General features: G+C 36.4%; 1 protein-coding gene and 1 pseudogene across 1 annotated transcript in view; one reads left to right on the plus strand and one right to left on the minus strand.

Moving 5' to 3' along the window:
* Window positions 1–19,935, plus strand: part of LOC150084655 (legumain-like) — a 145,289-nt gene that overhangs the window by 96,615 nt on the left and 28,739 nt on the right. The window contains exon 10 of the mRNA XM_090376533.1: window positions 14,555–14,629. Coding sequence (XP_090232659.1) covers window positions 14,555–14,629 — 75 coding nt within the window. The remainder of the gene's footprint in view (window positions 1–14,554; window positions 14,630–19,935) is intronic.
* LOC150084656 (transmembrane emp24 domain-containing protein 2 pseudogene) lies at window positions 2,525–3,048 on the minus strand (annotated as a pseudogene).

Genomic DNA, 19,935 nt, shown 5'->3' on the forward strand with positions numbered 1-19,935 from the left:
TTTGACTTGACACCAATCTGAATTGGTGTCAAGTCAAAGCAGTGTCATTTTCCCTCCCATCCAAGCCAGACTAACCAGTTTGTGGTTACCGATTCACACTTAGAACTGTCTGCATCTTGGCGATAAGTTGGCATTCGCCAATCCAAAGGCATCTCTCCCAAGTTCAATGATGCCCTCTTAATTAATTTTCAGTGGTTCCATGCACTCTCTGGTCATCTCCCTCAAATTACTGGGTATATGCTATCAACTTCAGGAGCCTTATTTGCCTCTAGGCCTGAAAGGTTTTTAATAAACAGGCATCTGTAATTTCAAAATTGCTAATTTCATATGTCTCAGCCTCACCTATCCTCTCCTCCCACAAAGGTTCCTTTGTAAAGATCAGTGTGAAGTACATATTCATTTCATTGGCTACATTAGCTAGGTTATCTAAAACTCTTTTACACCCAGTACACAAAGTTCTGATCTGATTCATTTTCTTCTTTTTCTTTGTATGCATATATGTATGAAAAACTCCTTGTCCCTGTTGTTTGCTCTCTTAGCTAATGCTTTCTCATACTCAGCCTTGGCAACCCCAACCTTTTCTGTGTTACCACTGCAGATCAACTTTAGAACTATCTTTTTCACAGTTGCCCACAATTCCCATCATAATACTTTGTGTGGTAGGAGTGTCAAAAATAAACCAAGAGGAATTATATTTCTTATATTAGCTAAAAATTTAAAACTTAAAAGGAACATTTCTGGAAGCCCTTTTAATACTTCAGTCGAATATCTTCAATAAACTGACAGTGGGTCAGTGGGGAAAAAGTCACAATGGGCTAGGTCTGGTGAGTGGGGTGCATGTTCACATAAAACCGATTTGTTTTTTTGGCCAGAAACTGGCAAATAGAGTGCATTATGTGCTGGAGCAGTGTCTTGATGGAGCATCCAACAATGATCATGGATAAATTTTAAGTTAAAATTTGTTTAACTTTTCTTTGTCCATATTGAGTTCTGATGCAACCATTTTAACATGTAAATGACTATCACTTCTAGTTTTCATGGATACCAGACAACCTGGTTGTTTGTCTTCCACATTCTCTCTCTCTCTCTCTCTCTCTCTCTCTTACATTTCTCAGTACAATAGCACACAACTCAAGAGTGGCTGAAATTGTGCATTTTCAATTCCCTTCAATAGCAATTTGCTATTCTATAGACACATTCAGAATTCAAGATATCTTGTATATAGTAATAACCTCTAGAACTAGTGTGTATGTAGATATACAGTAGACTCCCAATTATATGTGGGTGGTTTAACTGGGAATGAAAAAAAATTAGATTTAAATATCTTAAAAAAAAAAAAAAAAAAAAAAAAAAAAAAATCAGTCAGTACCTACTTACAATAATTTTTTAAATTTAAATGTTTTTAAAAAAAATGAACATTTTTGTAAAATATTTGCAAAATATGTGACGGTGTTAATACAACTGATGGACAGGGGTGTGATTCAAAATTAAGAAATTTATAAAAAAAAATTATATAATTAATCAAGGAAAGTAGTGTCATTTTGGAAACATGATAGTATTAGATGCAATTTGTGAAATTTCAATATTGTGAATATCAATCAAAAACACATCACAAAAATATTGCATGTACCTGCAAAAGACAAAGGAGTTCTTAGTGACAAGACTAATGTATTATATGATCTAAACAGATGTTTTGAAATTTTAGATGAAGCAGCAGCAGCTGTTGAGTGGTTTAATTCAGTTAAAAGTTTAATCTACCATGAAATGTTATGCAACAACGAAACAGCATGCATTGTTATGAGTCAAACAGGCAAAGACTTGAAAAATGCATAATACATACTGCTGTCTTGTGTGGAGGCTCTGCTTGACTATGCAGGGCAAAATGTTGTGTAATTTATGTTCTTCATTTGTAGGAATGTCAGTAATGCAAAGAAACAAACTTCTTTACTTTCTTTTTTCAATAAATAAAAAATATGTATTTTTTTAATATATATTAAATGCATATTGTTTCTATACCCAATTTTTTGCTTATTTTGTGGATTATCTGGAGAAATTAATTTCCTGACTTCCCAGTTAATCAAGAGTCTACTGTGTATATAATCAATTATATTTAATTTTAATTACCCATTAAATGACTTATGTTAAATTTACTTTCTCTATAAATGCATCAAAAATTATTTTTAGGAGTGTGAGTGGTTTTTAATGTATCTAGCAAAGCTTCTTATTATGCATTTATGCTGACAAATAAAATGGAATTAAGCTTTCTCTTCTTGTGCAAATTTATTTGGGGGAGGGGGCAGGTCTGTGACAAAGTAGAAAATTGTGGATTGTTTGAAATTGTATAGGCGATTATCAAGGATGCAGTATATAAGCTTATACTCCCAAACAAGTAAAAATTGAAAGATTTTCGTTGTAGTGTAAAATCAGAATTAATCAGTGCTATAACAAGTTTAGAAACTGATACAATATACAAGCACTGTACTCCAGTCCTCCTCCATAGAAGAAGGGAAAAAAAAAAAGTACTTATTAAATATCACTTCATACTAAACAAATCTGCTATAGCCAGATTTATACCACTCTTCTCACTTCAAAGAATCGTTTCAGATAATAGACTTGTCCAAGAGTCATAGCAGCAAGTACCAAAGCTTCAAAAAAGGCCCAGATCACTACACGGGAATTGGTACTTTCATTGATTGCACGATGAATACGATCACGAACTGCCATATACTCCTGCTCATGTTTTACAGAAGTAAGAGATGTGGACAGTTCTTTATTCATTTCTTCTAACTTGTTCTGGTGGGCTTCTGTTTCAATTTCTTGACCTTTAGGTGCCTTGCCAACATCCATTGAAAACATAACAATCTTTTGAGTCATTGTAGACATGCCATTACTGAAGCAGTAAGTATGGATTCCATCCATGTGTGCAGCAAAAGTATATTTCCCATTGGATTCTCGTTCACCCTGATATATCCCTTTTCCATCTGGTCCCGTAATCTTAACATCAATATCAAGGAATCCACCTTCTGCAACTTCAAACGTCTATCCCATTTTTGTACCTGTCGTGACTTTTCAAAAAAACATTCTTCTGCATGAGATCAACAGTAATGAAATAACTACTAACATAATCTGACAATAATATTAAATAAATAAGGAACAATAAGTAACAAATAAAAGATATCCCCCCCCCCCCCATTCATTTTCAAAACCAACATTCTCTCTCTCTTCATTTTCAAAACCATCTCTCTCTCTCTCTCTTTCTTTCTCTCTCTTCCTTGTAAAAATCTTTAATGCCATTCAAACAAGCAAACTCTTAACATAGTATCTTCAACATAAGCTTCAAGTAACAACTCATAACTTTCAGTTGATGTTTTCTTTAATTTTGTTGAAAATTTGAAGTTGATTGGTTCAATTCTTTTGTCTGTCATTTTTCTGGAAAACTGCAAAAACCCAAGGTGATGAAATCCTATTGAACTGCAAAGTGAATGAGCGTGTTGGAGCTTGACTAGGCAGACAACTAGGGAAAGGTTCAACTGGTGTGCCTTTGTACTGCAGGTGGCGCTTTGTGTGCAGTCTCGTTATTTAATAGCCACAGCTTCTAATACATGATGTTGTAATATAATAAAGGTCGCTGATGTGATTTTGGTCTAGAAACTGCTATCAACATCATCAACAATCCATAAATAAGTTTTTTTTTTTTTTTTTGTAAAGAATAATATTTCATTTTTAAAATAAAGGGTCATGCTTTGACCATTTATTTTAAACTGAAATTATTCTTAAAAAAAGATTAATTTTGGCATGGGGAATTACAGGCTAGATATATTAAGTTGCATTTCATGTCCATCTTAATATGTTTTACCTGGAATGATTGTATCCATATCCTATCCATTTGGATGATAGCACATTCCACCTTCCAATTTGAGAAACCTTTGCCCTGCAGAAACCACTTTTAACTTTTCTAATATTCACCACCAATTCCTTAAATGCTGATCTCAGGTAATTCTCCAATGGGGCAAAGGTAACAGTTAATTTGAATCCTTCTAAAACTCAGTCCTGTCTTAAATCTTGCAAAAAAGGATCTTTCTGCTCCTATGCTTATCTTTGATGACACTCATATTTCTCTAGACAAGATCACATATCTCTTTTAGGGAGTACCCTAATTTCTAACCTCTCTTGGTATAAGCACATTATAAATATTGCTTCCTCTGCTTCTAAAAAAAACTGGGTTTTCTCTTTTGCTCTTGGCATTACTTTTCTTCTAAACAACTACTTGCTTTGTACAAATATCAAATCTGCCCTTCGTGGAATATTGTTTCCGCATCTGGGATGGTGCCCCCAAAATCTCTCATGTTTCTAAACTCCATTTAAAAGATGGCAGTTAGCTTAATTAATGGCCTGTGTCTTACAAAAGTCTCTCCACTCTGTCTCATAAGCATTCTGTTTCTTCTGCCTGCCTGTTCTATAGATACTTCTGCGGGCACTGTTTTTCTGAATTGGCTTCTGTAGTCCCCCCCTCCCTCCAAACCAGTCCAAGTATGTGCCAAACAGTCAACATCTATTTACTGTCCAACTTCCAACTCAAAGAACCAACTTTTCTTCTTCCTCTATTATCCTTTCAACTTTCTGGAACAACCTTCTTTCATATTTATTTCTTGAAAATTGCAATCTGTCTACAGAAATTCAATTCTAATAGTAACAAGTATCATCTGTTTTCCCACAGTACTAAGTGCTATATGTTCTAATACCTTTCGTGCTTGGAGTTTTCATGAAAAAAACAACCCTCTTTGGATCCAGTTATTGAGTGAAGAAAAAAAGAAGTATAATAAGTTTTAATATGAGTTGCCCTCTATAAAACAAACTGTAGCTATTTTATTTAAAATACTCAATTGTCCTTTACAATTTTATTTTCTACAATTTAGTTTGGTTGGAAACTTCAAAAAAATATCAGTTTGCAGTTAAGGTTTTATGCTAATTTTCATTGCTCTTGAATGACATTGAATTGGTTTTAAAACTTATATTATTCTTTCTTTCTTCTCTTTCTACTTTCTTTAAATTTGGTAATGGAGACCAAAATGATTTCAAATCATCATCAGATTTACATCAAATTACCTAGCTGTTTGGAACTCATTTTGTAGTATTTTTACTATACTTAGAAACCAGGGGCTCACATCTGGTGAGTATGGGCTTGGCACACCCAGGGTCCTGAGCTAGATAGCATCATTCTTCTCTTTCTTGATGATTCCCCCCCCCCTCTCTCTCTCTCTTTCTCTCTCTCTCTCTCTCTCTCTGAGTAACTCAGAAATTTTTTTTTTTGTCTGGTGCAGCATAAGCCTCAGGCTTCCTTGCACCATATAGCTAATAATAAATAATAATAATAATAATAAATTTTTTTATTAACAACTGAACTACAAATCAACATTATCCCCTTCAAAATAGTTCCCTTGGGAAGCCTTACACTGCTGGAGACGTTGCTCCCACTCCCGATCAATAGCAGTGCTGGAAGTTTTCAACTGAAAGTGCCTTCAGCTGGTCTGTCACGACCTTTTGGATGTTGTCCACAGTTCCAAAATGATGACCTTTGAGGTGGAATTTGAGCTTGGGGAAAAGGAAGAAGTCACACAGACTCAGATCAGGCGAGTATGGGGTGCTGTGGAACCACTGGAATACCCTTTTTGGTTAAAACTTTGGTCACAGAAATGGCAGTGTGACAAGGAGCATTATCGTGATGCCGCATCCAAGAGTCCGCAGTCTGCAGCTGGACACGATTAACCCTTTTTCTGAGTCGTTCAAGAACCTCGTGATAGTACTTTTTTTTTTTTTTTTTTTTTTGGTAGTTGTTGGCGCATCGGCTTCGGTGGCCATAATGCACCTCCCAAGGTTTTTGCAGTACTTTGATCCAAGCCCGAGGCGGGATTCGAACCTGCGACCTTTGGGTTGCCAGGCAGGCACTTTACCCACCCGGTCGGCCATGGTAGTACTGTTGATTAATTGTTTGTCCTTGAGGCACAAATTCCTTATGAACAACACCTTGACTGTCGAAAAAAAACAAATTAGCATGGATTTGATTTTTGTAGTAGTTCATGCTCATTCTTGCTTTTTTTTTTGGGCACGGTGAGTTTCTCATTTTTCACTCCGAACTTTGTCGTTTGGTTTTGGCATCGTAAATCGAAAATCCACGCTTTATGACATGTTTGAAAAAATTTTCATAATTTTCTATGCGTTCAAGAAGGTACAGGTACACGTTCCTTTGGTTTTCCTTCTGTTCGTTGGTGAGGTTTTTTGGAACCAGATTTGCACAAATTTTCTGCATGCCCAATCCCTCGGTCAAAATGTTGTGAATGGTTTGGTGATCAAATTCAACTCACTACTGATCATTCTGATGTCAAACGTCGATCAGACCTCACGAGAGCCCTCACTTTGATCACATTTTTGTCTGTTTTTGATGTGCAAGGTCTTCCAGAACAAGGTTCATCTTCCACACTCTCATGGCCATCCAAAAATGCTTTATGCCACCTAAAAACCTGTACCCTAAAATAGAGCATGCTCACCGTTTTAATTTTTCGTAAGTTTCTGTTGCGTTCTTGTTAAGTTTGATGCAAAATTTGGTCGTGCAACGCTGTTAGAGATTGTTTTTCCATTTTCGTAACGCATCACTACTACACACATTTACACAACTCGCTGTCAAGTCAGTGTTAATGCTATCGAGTTGAAACTTGCACTGAACATCAAGTAAGAATATACGTCTTGGTTGGCGTTGGAGGCGTGGCTACAGTGTGCCAATTTTCGAGCCACGTGTTCAGTCTCATTACTTTTTGGACACACCTCATATACTCTATTTCTAGATTATTCTAAACGTTAGGCAGGATTAAGGAAGTGTTCTGCAACAAAAAAGATCTCACAAAATAACAATATTGCACATAAAACTACTTGATGTTTAGGCTTAATTTTAAGGCCTTAAGTGCAAAGACACAAACCAGATAAGTCCTTGTAGCTGAAACTCTGCTCTTTCCAGTGGTGGCAAAAACAAGAGAATTGAAAGTGTCCCACATTAAGATATTTGCCCCTTAAGATAGGTCAAATTTGACTTTCAAATTTTGAGTCAATCTTTGAAGAAAAATATCTCAGCCAGAAAACAAATATAAGAGCTGATATTTAGTTAGGCTGAATTCATGCAGTTGGTAAGTGGAATGTCCAAAGAAGAAGGTACCAAAGGTTTTTATTTCAAAATTGACTTTCAAAAGTCTTGCTTAACAGGGATAGTATTCTAAGTTAAGAGAATCTTCACCAGAAAAGATGGCATTTTCACTCATGCATGTAATTTTCTTGACCTTTGACACATCACAATGTCCAACTTCCATTATAAAGCCAGATACCTGCTATGCAATGTCAGACCATATATACAACCCATTATGGTATTTCTGATCAGTATGGACGTAAGACAGTTTGTCTGGGGACCCTCCTACTTGTGATAAGTGTGAGTCAGTTGATCAAAACTGAAGCCTGTACTGCTTGACAACCAATTTGTCCAAATTGTAAAAGAGACCACCCCTGCCAATGCTAGAGCATGTGACTAATGTAAATGTGAAAAGCTGATCCAAATATAGAACAAATAATTTTTCTTACTTGGAGATAAACCAAATTTATCTGACTCCAGTTAAGAAAAGGGGTAATCTTGTCTGACCAATCTAATTGGATACTGGGATGCAAAAAATAATTTTGATATAGACTTGGATTTCAGGAAGGCTTTTGATACTGTTGCCCATAAAAGACTTGCATAAACTGGAGCAATGTGGCATTAAGTGCAAGTTATGCTATTGGTAAAGGGATGATTCAGTGGGAGAAAACATTGAGTCGTAATAAGTGGGCACTGCTCTTCCTGGACTAATGTTATTAGTAGAGTCCCCTAGGGTTCAGTAGTGGTCCCATTATCATTTTCTATATTTATTAATGATACTGATTAAGGTATATCAGGCTTAATATCTAAGTTTGCAGATGATGCAAAAGTTGGTAGAGTGATTAATGATAGTAATCAGGGTGAGCTATTGCAACAAGATTTAGCAAAATTTAGTCAATGTGCTCAGAAATGGTAGTTGAAATTTAACATCGATAAATGCAGTGTACTGCATATGGGTAGCATTAATTCCAGATTAACATATACCAACGCTGTGGTATTACACTCAGGGAAGCGGAAAATGAAAAAGACCTGGGGGGAGGGTCAGGTAATTGTGCAATCAGATATGATATTCTCTGAGCAGTGCAGACAGGCTGCCAGGACAGCTCATGTGGTTTTATCAATGATATACAGAAATTTTGCTAGCAGGAATAAGGATGTCATTATTCCCTTGTACAAGTACACGAGCTGAGCTGCTGAGTACTGCATACAGATCTTGAAGCCTCGCTTTAGGAAGGATGTAGACGTGCTAGAACAGGTGCAGAAAAGGGCAACCAGTTGATGAAGGGAACAAAAGGGTGCCCTTACCTAGAAAGGCTTCAGTTCTGCAAATTGCAGCGTCGAGACTATGCACCTGTGGGGAGATCTGATTGAGGTGTTTAAATCCTTGAATGGATTGAGTAAGCTGATTGTTAATGGTATTCTTCCATTTTCTGAGACTATATACATGAGGGGACATAAATTCAAGTTGAGGAAGGATTGTTGCAGGATAGCTGTGTGGAGGTTTGCCTTCAGTCCATGGGCTGTTGATTGTTGGAACAAATTTCCATCTGTTGTTGTGGAAGGGAATGGTTTGAATAAATTCAAAGAAGAACTAGATCCATCCATATCTTCTTAGAGGGTATGAATGGATGAAGTGTATGGTTTTTTTTTTTTTTTTTTTTTTGGCTGATGCTTTATAAGCTTGCTTTCTTGGATCATTTGCTAATACTAATACTAAAATTTGGAAAACAATTGGGAAAATGAGTGGTAAATAAAAGATTCCTCCTCTTACTATTATGGAATGGGGGGGGGGTCATAGTATTGCTGATTCCCACAAATTATCAATGTTTTAGGGAAGACATCTCCCAAAATATGCACAAAGCTGTACATCAGCTTTCTGAAGATACAAAATCAATTTAGAAAATCAAAAATTAAATATTTCTTTGAAAGGAGACATAATATAACCTACCTTTTACTATCCATGAATCGTTTTGGGCTATTTCAACATCTATTCATAGTGCTTAGAAGCAGATGGAATTCGCTATTGCATGATACAGGAATTAAGTATCCCAATAGTAATAGAAGCATGTGATGCAAGAAAGCAAGCTTAAAAGCTTATGTAGCATCAGCCAAAAAAAAAAAATGATAATAAAATAAAAATTTGCACAACCATTTCCTCTAAAAGTTTGTCCAGTTCCTTCTTGAATTTATTTAAGCTATCAACTTCCACAATTACAGATGGAGGTTTGTTCCAGCAATTTTGTTTTGTTTGTATTGAGGTTTAGTGGTGCATGGACTATGCGGATCATAATGCGCCAGTTCCAGCAATTGACCACCCGCTGGCTAAAGGCAAATTTCCGCACATCTATTCTACAACTGTCTTTCCTTATTTTGAATTTATGCCCCCTTAGGTCGTAATCTGAGAAAGTGGAAGAATCCCATCAGAATTCAGTGTGCTCAAACCATTCAAGGTGGCCTTATACACCTCAATCAGATCACCTCGCAGGTGCCTAGTCTCCAGCCACTGCATTTTGCAGAACTTAAGAATCTCTTGGTAAGAGGATTCCTTCATTCCCTTTACCAATCTTGTTGCCCTTCTCTGTACACATTCAAGCAAATCTACATCCTTCCTAAAATGAGGCCTCGACCTGTACACAGTACTCAAGGCGTGGCCTGACCATTGCCTTATACAGGCGCAGTATAACCGTAGTAGTTTTTGCGCCAATAAAATCAAAATCAATCAACCATTGCCTTATACAAAGGGATAATCACCTCTTTTTCCCTGCTAGCAAAATTCCTGTATATCATTGACAAAAAGCCATGGCCTGCTCTTGCAACCTGTCTGCATTGCTCAGAAAACTTCATATCTGACTGCACAATTACTCTCAAGGCTTTTTCATTTTCTACCACATTAGGGCTATTTCGAGCCCGTCACCACCAAATACGGAGGATGCGGAAAGGTCAAGGAATGACCACCGCACCGGAGCAATATGGCCTTAGTTTCTAATGCTCCTAAAAAAAACCAAATAACAACAGTACATCAACCACCTTTCTTTATCAGAAGATAACAATTATATTATGCTATGTATATAAAATTAGATCTATGCCTGAACACCCAAATACTACTCTACTTTTTCCTGCTGCTTGGAGCGTGTCTCCATCTCCATGTGATTTAGATCTCCATAAATGAGTGGGAAAGAAAAACCTGCACTACACAATGAAAATTTTTTTTCAACTGTACCATGCTGTAATAGATCAGTTACCCAATTACTTTATAGTGCATACAGATATTCCAACATGGGGTCAAAGGATAACACCCATTTTTGAATAGCTGCAGTTTTTCCAAACATCACATTGGCCTATCAGTACCTTATCAGTTCAGTATATTTTCTGAATAGCAATTCAGATAGGTCTGAAGTATATCAATCCTCTGACATCCAAAAGTCTAATTTTCTCAGACTTGTTAAGTGCACTCCAAGCCCTGAAAAATACTATTCTGTATTACCCAGGTTTAAAGGAAATAATCACTTCCTTGAATACCTTAACTGAACTTGGGTTAAGGTATTCAAGTAGGGGCCCTTCTGTTGGGGACCCAGCTCATATGGCAATCCCAGGCACTGAATTAGCTGAGAATGCTGTGAAATCAGCTGTCTTGCAACCTGTTGATAGGTGGAAGGTTCCATTTCGAGACTATACACCAGTTATTCAGAAAAAAATGCATTCTTGGTGACAATTCATTTAGAAAAATCAAAATAGCGATAAGCTTTGAAATATGAAGCCAATCCTTGAACAGTAGCTTTCAAGATTTAGATTAAATATGTCAGTAGGAAGTAATATTAGTTCATTTGCGAATTAAGTCATCCAAATATTACCCACTTACCCCTTAAGAGCAGTGGATCCCCTCTTTCATCACCTTAACGTGGAGGCATAGCTTCACTGAATGTACAAAATATGCAAGCAAATGTGAGAACCCCTATCTCCAGTCATAAATGAAGTCCAGCTGAAATTTGCTTTAATTTTGAGTAATGAAACGGATGTCTCAAACATGTTCACCTTTCTAAAAATGGTTAGTGCCTCCTTTAGGTGGTGATATCTTTATCTCTGAACTGGATAACTTATTATTACCATGTAGTAGTAGTAGTAGTAGTGGCATGTGATGCAAGAAAGCAAATGTATGAGCTTATGCAGCATCAGCCAAAAAAAAAAAAAATCACACCATTCCCTCCAAATGCCTGACCAGTTCCTCCTTAAATTTATTCAACCTATCAACTTCCACAACGACAGATGGAAGTTTGTTCCAGCAATTAACCACCCGCTGGCTAAAGGCAAATTTCCGCACATCTATTCTACATCTGTCTTTTCTTAATTTGAATTTATGCCCCCTTAGGTTCGTAATCTGAACAAGTGGAAGGATCCCATGCTCAACCCATTCAAGGCCTTATATACCTCAATCAGATCACCGCGCAGGTGCCTAGTCTCCAGCCACTGCAATTTGCAGAACTTAAGCCTCTCTTGGTAAGAGGATCCCTTCATTCCCCTCACCAATCTTGTTGCCCTTCTCTGTACACGCTCAAGTAAATCTACATCCTTCCTAAAATGAGGCCTCCAGACCTGTACACAGTACTCAAGCCGTGGCCTGACCATTGCTTTATACAGAGGGATAATCACCTCCTTTTCCCTGCTAGCAAAATTCCTATATATCATTGACAAAACCCCATGACCTGCCCTGGCAGCCTGTCTGCATTGCTCAGAAAACTTCATATCTGCCTGCACAATTATTCCCAGGTCTTTTTCATTTTCTATCACCTTAAGTGTAGTACCACACAGTTGGTATGTTTCTCTGGGGTTACTTCTACCCATATGTAGTACTTTGCATTTGTCACGGTTAAACTTCAGTTGCCACTTCTTAGCCCATATGCCCAAATTATCTAGATCCTGTTGCAGTAGCACACTGCCATTACTGTCATTAACAACCCTGCCAACCTTTGTATCATCTGCAAACTTCGACATTAAGCCTGATATACCCTCATCAATATCATTGATAAATATACAAAACAACAGTGGACCTAACACCGAACCCTGTGGGACTCCACTAATAACATTAGTCCAAGAAGAGCAGCACCCATTGATTACCACCCTCTGTCTTCTAGCACTTAACCATCCTTTTATCCATTGTAGCAACTTACCCTTAATACCATTCTGCTCCAATTTGTACAATAGTCTTCCATGCGCAACAGTGTCAAAAGCTTTGACACTGTTGTTGTCAAAATGTGCATTGTGTACTATGGCCATATATGGCAATGCACCAAAAAATTCTCAAGCTAACAAACAACTTAAATCTGAGAGTCAAGCTGAACTTCTGAATTCCAGATTATTACAGATATTATCTGGTTATTGTAGCCACTAAAATGATTTAATGTAGTTCATTTCTTTTATGAGTGGAGAGCTCACTTTCTCTAGTGATATTGATAGCTTAATCTATGATCTAGGTATAGTTTAAAGGCTGTTCCACAGCAAAATGGAAGTATACTTTATATCTACACATACCATTTGAACATGCCGTTCTTTTGAAAGAAAGCTATGAAGAAATGGAATTCCTTCTCAGAAAAATTAATGCGTAAGATGTGAATGGGAAATTTGTTGTGATCTGAAGTGGTTGCATTTTCACCGGGTTTGTAGTTTGTTCCCACAAAATGTTTGTGACTGGGGAACAGAAGAACAAGGGGGAACTCCCATTCGTTTGTCAAGAATTATTAATCTGAAATAGTATGTATTCCCAGATAGGAGAATGTTCACCCTCTATCAATAATTGGTAGTGAAAATTTTTTACCCCTTCGTATAAAATTTGGCTTAATGAAAAACTTGGTAAAGGTGCTGGACAAAGAAGGAAGTAATTTTTCAATACTTGAAATAAAAATTTCATGGATGTTGCGTTTATTAAAATGGATGAGGAATATTCATTAGTCCACAAATCAACATGTTTATGAAAGGTAGTTCTTTTAACATCAAAAAGAACTGCCTTTCATTAACATGTTGATTGGGCAAGAAAATGTGGTGTGGTATTTATATTTTGTAACTCTTTGTAGATGATTTGTATTTTGTAACTCTTTTTAGATGATGCAAATCTTAATATTTGTTTTTTAAGTATTTTGTCGTAATTGCCTTTGATGAAGACCTAAAAACTCGCAGAATCCAGAAAGCCTTTGGTCTCAAGCCTTCTGGATAAGGAGGATCTGGTCTTAACAGCTTGGAGAGGCCTGGGTTAGGGACTTACTTGCAGAACGAGTGATTATTCTGGCTCTCACTCCAACATCAAGCAAGATGTAATCACTTATGTTAGACTTTTGAGTTATAAAGTTATATTGCATATTTGAAGGCATCTGAAAACATTAAAAGAAGCACTGTCTTTTTCAACAAGTTGTTCCAGGTTTTCTAGACCACACAACATAGATCAGCTCATGAATACAAGCTTGCTCATGAGTACAAGCTAGACAATATAACCCAAGATGATGATGTGTTGTGAAACCAGAAACAACAGCAATGGATTGTCATACTTACCTCTAATTTCATTAATTTTTGTTAGATATATATTCTAACTTTAATTCAATAATAATAATAGCATTTGGTTTATACATGTACATATATTATTTAGCAGTTGTGCTATTAATTCCTTCGTTATATACTCGTACATGGCTGTGAGTAGATTTTTGATTACTTTATATACTTCTCTGTATATATTCCTTTGACAATAAGATTTATTGCTATTAAATTCTTAGGAACTTTAGGATTTTTTAGTGATCTGTGTTTATTAAGTTCTTGTATTTAGTATTAGTAGTGGCAAATGATGCAAGCAAGCTTATATAGCTTCCACCAAAAAAAAAAAAAAAAAAAATCTTCCCGCATCACCTGTTCATCTCCTCCAAGAATTTATCTAATCCTTTCTTAAATTTATTCAAATTAAAAAAAATAAAAAGGAGTTAATTCTAACTTAAAATTACTCACTTGCACAACACAAGGTGGAAGCTTATTTCAACACAATCTTTTCTCTGGCTAAAACTAAGTTTCCATATCGTGCAACCATCTTTTTTCAATATAGGTTTATGGATTATATTTAAGATCTTCTGCAGCAAAATCAGCCATGAAGAACTTTAAAAATAAGGAATGAAAGATTTTTTTTTTTTTTCTTTCATAGCAATACGTGCATTATACAAAGTGTAATGATGCGTTTTGTTTTGTCGTGATGTATTTTGAGCTAAAAACAGTTATGGTGTAATGTTTACACCATAATTGTTTACAGAATTGCTATCATGAAGAATTGATTTAGTAAGTACATTGAAAGATTTAATTGAAGTAGCTAGAGTCTTAAAAACAAAACTGCATTACATTTTTTAACTTCTTTTCCAGACCATTGGATCAATGCATGTTAGTGATTTTCAAGGAAACAAAGCTGCAGTTCCAATAATTTTACCCCGAGCTCCAGTAAGTAGCACATTTTTTAATTTTATACCACCTTTGAGTCATCATTTCTTTTTTCTACCGAGTTTTGAGAGTTATTTTGGTATTCTTACGCTATTATTCATAATTTTCATTATTAAGTTATAGTGTACCAGATGAATAGATAAGATTATTAGCATTAGTAGAGGCATACGATGCAAAAAAGCAAGCTTATGCAGCATCAGCCAAAAAAAAAAAAAAAAACAACCACTCCCATTTCACTACTATTTGTTCCAAATGCCTATCCAGCTCAGCCTTAAATTTATTTAGGCTATCAACTTCCACAAAAGTGTGTTCCACCAATCAACTACCCGCTGACTAAAAGCAAATTTCCGCACATCTATTCTACAACTGTCTTTCCTCAATTTGAATCTATGCCCCCTCAGGTTCTTAATCTGAGCAAGAGGAAAAATCCCATCAGCATTCAGCTTTATACACCTCAAGGCCTTATACACCTCAATCAGATAACGTCGCATGTGCCTACTCTCCAGCAGCTGCAATTTGCAAAATTTAAGCCTTTCTTGGTAAGAGCACCCCTTTGTTCCCCTCATCATTGTTGCCCTTCTTTGTACTCATTCTAGCAACTCTAAATCCTTCCTAAAATAGGCCTCCAGACCTGTACACAGTACTCAAGGTGTGGTCTGACCATTGCCTTGTACAACTGGATAATCACCTCTTTGTCTCTGCTAGCAAAATTCCTATATATCATTGACAAGGCTCCATCACCTGCCAGGCACTTCCGTAGCCAGGTGGGAAGGAGCAGCAGTGCATAGCACAAGCTTCTTGATTAGACCGGGGTTCGAGCCCGTCACCACCAAATACGGAGTATGCAGAAAGGTCAGGGAATGACCACTGCATATTCACGGAGCAATATGGCCTTAGTTGCTAATGCTCCTAAAAACCAAATAACAAAACAAACTTCATATCTCACTGCACAATTACCCCCAGGTCTTTTTCACTTTCCACTTCCTGAGGTCTAGTACCACACAGCTGGTATTGCTCTTGGGTTATTGCTACCCATATGCAGTATTTTGCATTTCTCAATGTTAAACTTCAGCTACCACTTCTCAGCCCATTTGCCCAACTTATCTTGATCCTGCTGGAGTAGCATACTGTCTTTACTTTCACCAACAACCCCTACCAACCTTTGTATCATCTGCAAACTTGGACATTAAGCCTGATATAACTTTATTGATATCCTTGATGAATACACAAAATAACAATGGACCCAACACTGAACTCTGGGGAACTCCACTAATAACATTCGTCCACGAAGAGCAGTGTCCATTGATTACCACTCTGTCTTCTCCCATTCAACCATCCCTTTATCCATTGTAGCAACTTACCCTTAATGCCATACTGCTCCAGTTTGTACAGCAGTCTTCCATGTGCAACAGTTTCAAAAGCTTTCTTGAAATCCAAGTATATGATATCAGAATTATTTTTGCATCCAGTTCCTTTGTGACCACATACATAGTATCCAATCAAATTGGTCAGACAAGACCTCCCTTTAACAAACCCATGCTGTGTCTTAACTATTACTGCAGTCTTGTCTAGATAATCCTGCAGTGCTTCTTTAACCAGTGAGGCCATTATTTTCCCTGGAACACAAGTTAAACTAACAGGTCTATATTACTTGCGTCAACTTTTGAACCCCCTTTGTGAATTGATGATACATTTGCACACCTCCAGTCCATTGGGACCTCCTCTGAATCCAAGAAAGCTCTCATAATTATGGCTAAGGGTTTGGTTACTTTCTTTGCTGCCTCCTTTAATATAACTGGATAGATCCTGTCCACCCCAGGTGCCTTCTTTAGTTTAACTTAAGCAATTTCTCCTCCAGTTTGCTCTCAGTTATTACAAAATCACTAAGCTCCCTGTTAGAGTTTGATAAACTTTTGGCATTCCCCTCCTTGAATAACTCCTCATGTGTGAATGTAGATGCAAAATACTCATTCAGTTTATCAGCTACCTGAGCATGATCATCAATAGTCAACCCATCTGTGGTTTGTGGTCCAATCTGATTCATCCCTATCCTTCTAGAGTTCACATAAGTAAAAAACTCTTTGCTGTTTTTCTTTGCATCCTTTGCCAAAGATTTCTCGTAATCTGCCTTCGCCTGCCTAACCTCCTTTTTGACTTGATTACATATTAGCTTATATTTGCCATAGGCTTCTGTGTCGCCTGATAATTTATATGCATCCCATACATTTTTCTTCTCTGCCACGAGCCTCATTAATTCATCTGTCATCCATTTAGACCTAAACCTTGAACAGTATTTCTTAGTTGGAACGAAAAGCCTAGTAGCCTCCAAGATTAAGTCCCTGAAGGCTTCCCAATTAGAATTGAATGTTGGTAACATTATCAGTTGATCCCACTGTATATAGAAACTGAGACCCCTGTAGTCACCTTTACGAAAGCAAAAGCTTTTCCCTTCACCCTTGATGGTAGTTACATCTTTAAGTAAATCCCACATCAGTACACTGTGATCACTGTCACCGATTGGTTCCTTTATCTGCAAATTCTTAATGCATGAATAATCACTGCTGATTATCAGATTAAGAATGTTACATCCTCTGGTTACCTCTCAAACATATTGCTGTAAAAAACAGTCATCCGATAAATCCCTCGGTCACTCGCACACTAGCAAGACAAAAGTCTTGCTAGTGTGCAAGTGACCAACCATATTTCCAGTCAATGTCTGGAATGTTAAAATCCTCCATTATAAGACATTCTGATTTACTGGCCCACTATTTCTCTGCACAATCGCTCATTATACTCATCAGATTAATTAGACCTATAACACACACCTACTCTCATTTTCCCTTTCCCAGTGCTTATGTCACACCAAACTGACTCAACATTGCATTGTCACCAACTTCAGTTGGATGCACTTCCTTAGATTTTATGTTTCTTAACTAACAGCATAACCCCTCCTCCCTTCCTGTTCTGTCCATCCTTTCTGTACACATTGTACTCCCCAAATTCCAATTCTGCACTGCTTATATCTGTATGACACCACGTCTCTGATATCCCAACAATATCCGCCTTTGATGTCTTGACCAGCAATGAACTTGTTTCTCTTTTCAACTTTGATTAAAAGAGAATGAAATGTGGAATCATATTTTAATTCTCTCTACTTTTTTTGGTAATTGACGTAATCAGCACATCATGAATGTTTCAGAATCAATACTTTGACAACATCATCCATATATGCAGCATGTTTCAAAAGTTACTGCATATTTTGGTGAAACAGTGTGATTTTCAAATAAATTTCATTACGACAAGTATATTTATTCTTTTTTCATAAAACACAAGTACTTCTAATGTATTAGAGTTGTTATTATAATTTTTATGAATTTTTTAATGTTTTCTTTTCAGACCCATAATTCATGATGTATATTCAAGAGTGAATTTTTGTTGAAACATCCCGCATCAAAGGCAATCAAGTTTTGTGAAATTATGGAAACATTTTCAAGGAGATTTCATAGTGTGGTCCATTAAACTGTTATTTTGGATTTTATTGACAAGATCTGCACACATTGCTGCTTGATGTGGAAAATCTTTTTCAAGCAGGTCATGCAACAATTGGATGTGGTAGGTCTTTTTCATCAGTGTCGAATGCAAAATTCTGTGAACTGATGTCTTGGGTATGTTCAGTGTTCGAGATTCCTCCCTAACTGATAATTTTGGGTCCTCTTTGAACATTTCTCGAATTGATTCAGTGCTTTCACGTACTGTCCTTGGGCGTCCATGTCTCTCCTTGTCACACACAGACCCAGATCTTTTAAACTTATTTTCCAGTGCACGAATCGCAATGTCTGTAGAACTGGGACTATGAAATCTCTTTGAAAATCTTTCCCTAATTTCACAAAACTTCATTCCTTTGATGCGGGATGTTACAACAAAAATTCACTGTTGAACATTCGTCATGAATTATGGGTCTGAAAAGAAAACGTTAAAAAATTCATAAAAATTATAATAACATCTCTAACACCTTACAAATACTTGTGTTTTATGTAAAAAGAATGAATATACTTGTTGTAATGAAATTTATTTGAAAATCACGCTGTTTCACCAAAATATGCAGTGAGGGGTGTGTGTGTGTGTGTGTGTGTGTGTGTGTGTGTGTGTGTGTGTGTGTGTGTGTGTGTAGTTGACATTGAATAAATGTTACGTAATATAAATATTTAGATATTGCTAAGAAATCTGAAAAAAAAAAAAAATCCACTTCAAATTGTACAGCATCAGCAAAAAAAAAAGCCAACACTTTTAATACCAACTGTCCCTTCTAACAGTTTCATTTTATTCAAATACCCACCTCTACAACACTACATATGAGTTTTTCCAACAATCAACTACTGCTGATACACTGGCTTACAAGTTAGAAAAAAGACTAAAATTTAGACATCAAATGGTTCATAATACATATTACTATGGCTCTTAGTAAATAACAGTTATTGTGCCTTGTTTCTAATAATGAATTTTGTAGTGATGAATAAAAACACCATAGTTATATTCAGTTTCCTTCAGTTAGTACTCTGATATCCACTCCAAGTTGGGAATTGCATTTACATAGTGAATAACAATAGGTAACAAAGCCAAGTAGTAGTGGAAAATTAATCTGGACCGTCTATAATAACATTAAAATACTACACTAGTACAGTAAACCCCCACTATTCGCGGGGGTTACGTTCCTGAGAAATGTCGCGAATACCGAAAACGCGAATACTGAGTTATTGCTTCCATAGTAACAAAGGGGTTCCGTTCCAAAGTATGAAATATATAAGAAAAACTAGTCTAAAATTTTGTCTATGTATGTATTATGTGTACTTCATAATATGACTGTACATAGACAGTACATAGTGAAATGCAAGCATATGGCATCGAAATGAAAATAAGAAACAATTTAATATTAAATGTAATATTTATTAGAAATTTCAAAAAATCTTTCAAACCAGCGCCTTTGCTAGCAAAAAAACTTATCCCACCAGTGCTATCATCAGTTTCACTAAAGTGTTGATAAAGGAGTTTTGCCTTTTCACGAATGATGAGTGAACTTAACGGAATTTTATTTTGAGTTCGGTCTTCTATCCACAGATTTAAAGCTTTTTTCCATTTTTTTCTAATTTAACATCACGAGTTACAGTGCAAATTTTTGAAGCAATTAGCGCGTTTTCACGGACACTACGGCGGATTTTTTCTTCCAATTTTTTGATTGATCGTACCATTGACTCATTGATTTTATAATGTTTTGCCACTGAAGAGACACTTTCACCATTAGAAATTTT

Source organism: Mastigoproctus giganteus, chromosome 6, assembly GCF_048544385.1.
Source record: "Mastigoproctus giganteus isolate SK-2022 chromosome 6, ASM4854438v1, whole genome shotgun sequence".
NCBI classification, from domain to species: Eukaryota; Metazoa; Arthropoda; class Arachnida; order Uropygi; family Thelyphonidae; genus Mastigoproctus; species Mastigoproctus giganteus.